At 36.7% G+C, this 8,816-nt stretch overlaps 2 protein-coding genes across 2 annotated transcripts; both read left to right on the plus strand.

Annotated features, from left to right (window-relative positions):
- Positions 1–219: 219 nt before the first annotated feature.
- Positions 220–6,344, plus strand: LOC132191268 (chaperone protein dnaJ 72). Its single transcript, XM_059606213.1, has 3 exons — positions 220–763; positions 4,906–4,975; positions 5,842–6,344. The coding sequence occupies exons 1-3, from the start codon at positions 366–368 to the stop codon at positions 5,935–5,937; spliced, it is 564 nt and encodes a 187-aa protein (XP_059462196.1). The 5' UTR covers positions 220–365; the 3' UTR covers positions 5,938–6,344.
- A 1,030-nt stretch (positions 6,345–7,374) lies between these two features.
- LOC132192334 (membrane steroid-binding protein 2-like) lies at positions 7,375–8,610 on the plus strand. The gene is made up of 2 exons (XM_059607635.1): positions 7,375–7,777; positions 8,168–8,610. The coding sequence occupies exons 1-2, from the start codon at positions 7,446–7,448 to the stop codon at positions 8,364–8,366; spliced, it is 531 nt and encodes a 176-aa protein (XP_059463618.1). The 5' UTR covers positions 7,375–7,445; the 3' UTR covers positions 8,367–8,610.
- Positions 8,611–8,816: the final 206 nt, after the last annotated feature.

Genomic DNA, 8,816 nt, shown 5'->3' on the forward strand with positions numbered 1-8,816 from the left:
TTTTAAATTTGCCACCCTTTGGATTTATTTATTTATTTTAGTTTTAGTTTTTTTTAGAAGTTTGAGTATTTTTTATTTTTATTTTACTAAGAGTATTTGTGGTTGGGAAAAATTGATAATTTTTAGTAGTTTGAAAGAAATTATCACAATTTTTAGTAGATATATGGACCTTTCCCTTTAATTTTTCTATAGCATTATGAATTTCTTCGAAATCTAGTGAATGTGCACCTTCTAGTTGGGCCAAATGGAGCAAGTAAACCAAATGAGAGAAAGAAAGCGGCTGTAGCAGCGCCACGACTCACGAGGTCCACAACTCTCTGAAATCAAAAAGGAAATATGATTTCAATCAAATTCATATACGGAAGATGGACGATCATTACAAGGTTCTGGGTTTGAACAGGAACGCCACCAAAGACGAAATCAAGGAAGCATTCAGAAAATTGGCTATCCAGCTTCACCCAGACAAGCACTCTCAATCGCCTCAAGCCGTTCGAGAAAATGCCACTCTCAGATTCAAGCAGGTTTCCGAGGCCTACGAGGTCCTCAGCGATGACCGTAAGCGTGCCCATTTCAATTTCCGCTCTCCTTCTGGGTCTGGTCGCTATGCTTCTTATGGTTATGGTTATGGTTATGGCTATAACAATAACAATTATGATCATTCTCATCGTGCTTGGAATGCCAAAGTTTATGAATCATCCACATTCGAGTCTGCGTTTCGCTTTCTCACGACCCGTGCCTTTCTTCGCAACCTTAGCTTTGCAGGGTATTCCCATTCTTATTATTATTGTCTATTCATTTGTGATGTCGCTTCTTTCTTTGAAAACATTCGTGTTTGTTTTCCTCTCGAGTTTGAACTGTTTGTTCTTTTGTATGATCTTTTGCGCCATGTTCTTTCTTAGAACTGAAACCTCTTTTATCTGTATATAGTCCTGGTGAAGTGTGTTTATTTTCTTGAGAATCGGTCTTTTACTCATATAATTCTGCTTAAGGACTATGTAGATTGGTTCGTGTGTCCTCCTTTATGATATGTTAAATTCATCCGTGAAACCATTTGGCAAGTACCCTAGTCGGAGAGCTGCCAAGGTAACCCCCTAAAAGGAAGTAGAGAGAAACATGCACCCAATTATACTTTGTTGTGGAAGATAAGGTCCATGGATTTACTGAGACATAAAAAAGAGAAAAAAAAGTGAGGGGATAGTGGACAAAGCTTATTGTAATGTACCCGCATATGGAGAGAGAGAGAAGGAAAGAGAGTTTAGTGCTGCGGAATTTTAGTAATTGTAACCAGCTGAGGATAATCACCTTGGTTTTTAAGTTCTTTCTCTCCAAATGCTCTGGCTCCTTGAGCCAATGCTGGATTAGAGTGCACAGAAATTTATAGCGTAATCTGCGACATGCTTGGGCTCTCTTGAACTGGAGGCAAACAATCAAGCAAACAGGTAAACCTATTTTGAGTGCCTTCTAGTTCTCGTGAGCAATGCACTGACAAGGTGGGAGAGGGAAGCTTTGTGGAGGTTGGTGGTGGAAACTAAGTATGATTATCATTTGTGGGTAGGTTGGTGTTCTGAGGAGGTTGCGAGGCCCTTCAAAGTGATTGTGTGGAAATATATAAGGAGGGGTGAGGAAGTTTTCTCTAAATTTGTTAGAGATGAGGTGGGAGATGGGTTACAAGGTGAGGTTTTGGCATGGTTTATAGTGTGGGGATCAACCCATGAAGATTTCTTAGCCGGGCTTTAGTATTGCACATTGTAAGGATGCGTAGGTGGCAGATCATATGCGTTCCAGAATGGAAATCTACAGTGGCATATATTCTTTACCAGACTAGTGCATGGTTAGGAGATGAAAGTGGTCTCTTCTTTCTTTCAGCTGTTGTATTCTCAGAGTGTTGGGCAAGAAGGTGAGGATAGAATTTGTTGGTCCCTTCCAAAAAGAGAAAGTTTGAAATTAGGTCCTACTATCATGTGTTATTCACTTCTCTTAATTCCCCTTTTCCTTGGAAAAGTATTTGGAGAGTTAAGGCTCCTTCAAAAGATGGTGGCATTAGGGAAAACCTTGACTTTGGATAATTTGAGGAAGATAAATATGTCATAGTTGTGGATTGGTGTTTCATGTGTAAGAGGATTGAGGAATCTATTGATCACCTTCTTCTCCGTTTTGAAATAGCAAGAGAATCATGGAGTTTGCTTTACCATTTGTTTGGTGTTGATTGGGTTATGCCTAGTAGGGTGAGAGAGGTGTTAGTGAGTTGGAGAGGACAGATGGGAAGTCGTAATATTTTGGAAGTTTGGAGGTTGGCTCTTTCGTGTTTAATGTGGCTACATATTTGGAAAGAGAGGAATGTAAGGAGCTTTGAAGATCAAGAGACTTTAGTGTTAGAGCTGAAAAATATTTTGGGTCAAATCCCTCTACATATGGATAGCAGCATTTTAATAGTCTGCCATTTCTAGTTGTCCTGAGTTTTTGGATTTTTGTTCGTCTTTTTCTACATATTAGGGAGTTTCTTTGTATACTTCATGTGTAGTAGGGCCAAGTCCCTTTGCACTATTAATGAGATTGAATTATATATCAAATTAAAATACACTGATGATGTTTCAGTATGCTATATTTTAGCCAAGTGTTTCGAGAGATAATCAATGTATTTTACCTTCTTGTAATGCACACCTGTGACTTTGCTTCCAGAGAATTGTAGTGTCTTGTCTTTTTATATCTTTATATTAATATTGACTTCTTCAATAAGGAACATTTGTTCAATATGAAATTATACGTGTAATGATGTGTTTTGTTTCTATATCAGTTCTTGCTTATCTTGTCCATGGCCTAATTTTGGGCAAAGATTTAAACAACATTTAGTATCAGAGTTTCAGTAATCAGAACATGCTAATATCAAAGACTCATAAAGCTGATTAAAGTTGAAGCTAGAGATGGGTACAATACAACACTGAGGGTGGTTTTCCCCTGTTTATACCAAAAAGAAAAACGTTGAGTTTATATCCCTGCGAATTGTTTCAAAATTCATGGTGTATTAGTAGAGATGGCTTTCACAACATGGCTAACTTTAAGGCAACTAATGCAGATCCGATTGAAGCTAAAGATGGAGAAAATGGAGTGTAGAGGGTGACGTTTCCCTGCTTCCTGAATACTCCAACCAATATAAAGTGAAAAGAAAAAAAAAAATCACATTTAGAAATCACTAAATAGGCTTTAGATGCAGTTTTGAATTTTTACCTTTTCTAAATATTTACTGGCTGTTGTTGGATACCTGAGTTGGCATCATTTTCTCTGTGCATGGCCTTGATGTCAGAGCTGACCATGCTCTTACAATAGTGCAATTCTTATGCATCTAGCATTTTTATCGGTTATTAGAGTCAAAACTTCAATGTGAAACATGTGAAGTGTGAATTGAAACGTCTAAAGCCATATTCTAATAATAATAAATACATTTTCCAAATGTGTCCTTTGTAAGCAATGGACAACTTGGGAAATTGTGTCATATTTTAGCTAAAATTTACTGTTGATGGTATAGGTTTTTGTTTTATTTCTTTAAGAAAATAAGGTCGTATGTTATATTGTTATCAAGGGCTGGGGTAAGTAATGTCATTCCCATTACACGAGTGAAATAAAATTCTTACTATTTTTTGGTTATTTTTCTTTTTTGCTCGTTTTCTCCTTTCAGTGAGCTCTTCCTCTCTCCTCATGTTACCTCCCCACCGACACTTCTCTCAATCAGAACTCGTCAGGTCTACTTTTCACATCTCTCAATCAAATTCATCAGATCTATTCCTGCATGAGACCTTTTTTTATTTTATTTTATCTCTTTTGGTTTCCATTCTACTCCCATTCCTTGAACAAGAAACATGGGACGGAAAAATCTTGTGGCTTTTTCCATTCCTTAACATGAGTGCACCAAGAATTGTGATGGGAAAAACTTTAAAATTGGAATGGAAACCTCATTTGCAACAATCAATTTTCCCTCAAAGTAAAATGTGTTTTTTAATTTCACTTCGGTTTGAATTTATTAAAGGACTTTTTTTTTTTTTTTTTTTTTCTGCATGGTATGTTATTCTTTTTCTATAAAAGGTCTACAACTGCTGTGAAGGAGTGAGTTGACTCAAGCCGGTGAAGCAATAAGGATTAAATGGAGACCAAAATGATGAGGGCATAGATAGTAAAAGAGGATATTTTATTCAAGGACAATAATATAGTTTTAAATAGGATCGATCACGGAAAACTCTCTGTTTAATTGATCCCAATAACTGTGGGGAAAGGATTCACTTAGTTGATCTGCATCAATTGGGATTAAGATTTGATTGAGTTGACTTAAGTTGATAGATCATTTAATTTTATGCATGAGATGGGGAGGGTAAAAATAGTTCCAAATGTGATTGGTGTAGTTTTATCACTCCGTGGAATTATTGATGTTTGGAAATTTTTTTCCTTGTATTGCTGAGAAGTCCAATTGGGACCCTTGAATTGTCCATGCTCTAATTCCCACAAATTTTGTAGAAAATATTCAATAAGATTAGAATAAAAATGTAAACCAAGGATTTTGGTACCCCAAAAAAGTGGTAGAGCCTTCTTCTAAAAATTTAGACCCCTTTCTTTTTTAACTTGAAATTTACACTCAACTATTCATTTTGGAAGTTTTTTAGTGTGAAAGCTAGGTTTGAGTATCATCATTTGGGCCCAAATATTTGTTTTTAAAGATGAAATATTGGTAGATGGCCAGGGTTTTTGTATCTTATTGAATTTCTGTTATTTTACTTGTAATGTTGAATTCCTTACAATTTATCTAGCAATTTGAAGATGATATTACTTTTAAACTACTCCTAGTTCTGTGGCTATTAAATAAGGTGTATGTTAAGCAGCTTTTCCATTCGAAATTGCTGATACAGGATTTTTTTGCAGTGCTTTGTTAGGTGGAATGTTTATAATCGATATGAGCATGGAGACCCTATGGAAGACACACAACTCTGGGGTAGGTAACCGATTTTTATTCCCGGCCCTTCCATCTCCAGTTCTTCAGAGATTTTCTCTTTTTCTATCTTTCTTTCCAAGTAATGGCTGTTAATATAATAGTGTGATATATAACAAATATAACCCAAAACCTGCTTCACTCCAGAAATGTTTTTAACTGCAGTGCTATGACACCTTCAGGATAACCGATGATACAATAGACAGCTCCATGTATATTCTGTTTTGATACGGTTAGAGATGTTCTTTTTTTGTTGCTCTTTTCTTTTATTCAACTTATATAATTTTTCACTCGCAAGGAAGATTTTTCAACTTTCCTAGATATTTGATAGTGGCACAAGCCTGCATTGTTTTTTGTGTCAGTTAATTGATATTTCTCTCAGGTTTGTTGGCAGATGTTTTATAGAATACCTTGGTTCAATAGTAGCAATTATGTCAAAAACATCAAAAGTACCATATAGTTCACCTTTCTTTATGTGGAATCCGCATGATAGTGTGATGCAGAATGGAAGGGCTAACTTCGAGACCAAAGAAACATACAACAATAGTATAAGTACTATGCAGGCTCCAGAATTGCATTGGTTCCATTATAGGTTTCATCTGATAATAGGCTACTGTTTGTTGGGTTTCCTTTTAGCTTTTTATTTCTTTCTGGTTGACTAGTTTTATATAACTATTTCTATTGGGCCTTCTTGTTTCTGCGTTTTTCTTTTTACCTTTTTTTTTATTTATTTTTTATTGAAGTTCTTTAGCTGCAGTTAGGAACTTTCTTTTTCATTGTCTTTGATCATGTTTAAAATTTGCACCTAGGATTTAAGTAGTTAAACTACTTTTCAAAATTCTTATGGGAAAAGTTGATTTTGCATTCAGAAATCATTCGAAGAAGCCATAAATTCAATTAAGAAAGTTGAAGCCGTGGATTCAATGAAGGAATCTGAAAAAGAAGCCGTGGAGTCTGCTAACTAAGAGGGCTAAAACCATTCAAAGATCACTCGAAGAAGCCTTGAAGTCTGTGGAGGAAGCTAAAGCACATATTGATAAGATGCCTTCATCTGAAAGTAAGATATCAGAGGGCTATGGTTGATGTCCCTCTTTGCCATGGACCAATCTGACTAGAAATTTCCCTCTCCTTTACTGTGTAGTCTGGATGTATATAATGATATAAAGCAAGGGTTTTAGAATTGTTGGAGAATGAAGTACATTGCTCTCCAAGTGTTCCTTTTTGTTTGTTTTATGTATTCTTCATATTATGTTTTTTACCTTTGTTCCTGGTTTCTGTCATAGCTGCATATTCAGATGTAGATATGCTCAGTATAACACATTTGAGATAAATGTATCATTACCTTCTCAGCATCAACAAGTGGTTCAACTCATTGGGCTGTTTTACTATTGCATTATTTTATTTACTTTTTCCATTGGGAGAAGATGTATAAATGAACATTGTTAGCATTTGTTTGTGCAAATGTGGATGAAAATTGTTAGCATTAGTCAGCCTTTCTGCCAAGAATTTCCAGAAGTTGTAGTGCATTTTAAAATTGGAAATTAATTTGCCTGTAGGGTTACGATGAAATGGTAGTGGCAGTGCTAGAGAAAAGCAACTGAGAATTTGCTCGGCAAATTGTCTACCCATTTTTATAGATGGCCAATTTACCCCACAAATTCACTGTTTTTTTTTTTTTTTTTTAACTTTTGCCTCCCAAACTATAAATGCTAATTTTGCCCCTGCCCCCTTCTCCTGCGTTGTCTACTTGAATAAAACCAATAGTTTTTTTTTTTTTTTTAATTGCCATTATTGTGTAGAATGAGTATATTTATTTTCAAAAGATTAGGAATGGTAGATGAACGGTCAAGGAAGCCACCCTTTCTTCCCTTGGGGGTGGCCATGCAACCACCCCTGTCTTCTCTTGGGACGGCAGCACGACCGCCCATTTTTTTGTCTTATGCGGTGGTTGCATACCGCCACTCTCTTGTTTTGTCATAAAGACTAGAGTGGTTGTATGATCATCCCAAGATGTCTTCTTCTACATTGATCGGAGGCACTCCCACCCCAACCACTAGAAGGGAAATAGTTTTATCATTTTATCTTCCCAACCCGAGTATTTTTAACATAATAAACAATTTTATGTGCATGTGATTGGCACATGTTAAAATTTCCATCCAATCCAATAGAAAAATCTAACTTAGGTATAACTCAATAATTTTGTAGTTTTTAGATCCGAGTTGTAATTTAGAGGTGGAGTTAAAGTTTATATTATATTATTAAAAAAGACTGAAACTTTAATATTATTTTTTTGAAAAATATTATCCACCTGGAAAAAAATTTGGAGAGGAGAAAAATAAAAATAAACCGGAAGCCATTTTTGACTCCACCCACCCACCCACACTTGACAAAAAATCAACTTGTTATATAAACAAGTTGGTAGGTGGTGGGAAAGAGAAGTTGGTGGGTGAGGTTGGAGTTGGAATTCCAAGCGATGGCGATGGCGGTGTATACGACGGTGATGGAGGAGATAACAGGGTACACCGGGCTATCACCGGCGGCCTTTTTCACAATTCTGGCTCTCATGGTTATGGTCTACACAACGGTGTGCGGCATGTTCGTCGCTCCCGAAGATTTCAATAAGCCCCCCGTTGTGATGGCCAACAACTTGAGCTCCAACATTTTAAACATGAACAATTCTACTGCTAAGCCGCTCCAGCTGGGAGAAGTTACTGAGCATCAACTCAAGGCTTACGACGGTTCTGACCCCAATAAGCCCATCTTGATCGCCATCAAAGGCCAGATCTACGACGTCTCTGCCTCCAGGTGCCTCTCATGTTTCTTGCAATTTATGTATTCCTCCTATCAACTCATTATTTATTTATTTACACTCACTCACAAGTCACAACATTGCTGGTTCTGAGATGATCTTTATCTTCTTCTTATCTATAAGCTAAGAGTAAGATAAATATGGGTTTGAATAGGGTTTATTTGGGTTTCCAATGGCGTTTAAACGGGGTTTATTTAGGGTTTATTTGTGGGTTTGAACGGGGTTTCAATGGGGGTTTAAAGGGGGTTGCAATTTACCCTGTTCCCAATTTAAGTTAATATATAGATTTCTTTGTTTTATAGAATTAGGTGAAGTAATGAAAGTAGGATGTATGAGTAAGATTTTGGAGAAATGAGAGAATTCATTGAATTTCAATTTATGTGCAGGATGTTTTATGGTCCGGGTGGGGCGTATGCAATGTTTGCTGGAAGGGAGGCCAGCAGAGCCCTTGCGCTTCTGTCTTTCAAGCCCCAGGACATCAATGGTAACCTTGAAGGTCTGGATGCATCGGAGCTTGATATTTTACAGGACTGGGAAGATAAATTCATGGACAAATATGTGAAAGTAGGCCACCTAGCTAGCTAGCTAGTCCCACAACCAACCAGGGCCACCCCAGTGACTCACAGCTAAATTTAATCTGTTGGTGAACTGATCATGTACAAAAAAAAAATGCTGAAATTTTCATCATGTTCTTTTTTTCCCCTGACCCCTCCCTCCATCAGCCTTCTGCTCTTTTGTGTTTTATTATTACTGCTGTATAGCTGTAAACTGAGCTCAATATGTGAGACCCCTAAAATAAATCTCTTTAAGCTAAGCTACCATTTCCTTCCCTAGCTGTTGTTTGCTATTTTTCTTATCAACCCTACTTGTACACCAAATATCTTATATTGGACTTGGAGAATGATGTTAGAACGAACAAATACCATATGGGAATGAAAAAGTTTAGGTGAAAAGAAATAGGAAAAGAAAGATACCCTAGCCGACCTTATAAGAAACAAGCATTTTGGACCCCAATGTCGGTTGGAATATACGGAA

The sequence above is a fragment of the Corylus avellana genome, chromosome ca9 (genome assembly GCF_901000735.1).
Source record: "Corylus avellana chromosome ca9, CavTom2PMs-1.0".
NCBI classification, from domain to species: domain Eukaryota; kingdom Viridiplantae; phylum Streptophyta; class Magnoliopsida; order Fagales; family Betulaceae; genus Corylus; species Corylus avellana.

What these genes read in the sequence shown, in the direction of transcription:
- LOC132192334 (XM_059607635.1), top strand. Translation starts at nt 7,446, where the DNA reads ATGGCGATGGCGGTGTATACGACGGTGATGGAGGAGATAACAGGGTAC. An exon ending in TACGACGTCTCTGCCTCCAG is followed by an intron (nt 7,778 to 8,167) that starts GTGCCTCTCATG and finishes ATTTATGTGCAG; the next exon opens with GATGTTTTATGGTCCGGGTG.
- LOC132191268 (XM_059606213.1), top strand. Translation starts at nt 366, where the DNA reads ATGGACGATCATTACAAGGTTCTGGGTTTGAACAGGAACGCCACCAAA. An exon ending in CGCAACCTTAGCTTTGCAGG is followed by an intron (nt 764 to 4,905) that starts GTATTCCCATTC and finishes ATTTTTTTGCAG; the next exon opens with TGCTTTGTTAGGTGGAATGT. An exon ending in GGAAGACACACAACTCTGGG is followed by an intron (nt 4,976 to 5,841) that starts GTAGGTAACCGA and finishes TTTTGCATTCAG; the next exon opens with AAATCATTCGAAGAAGCCAT.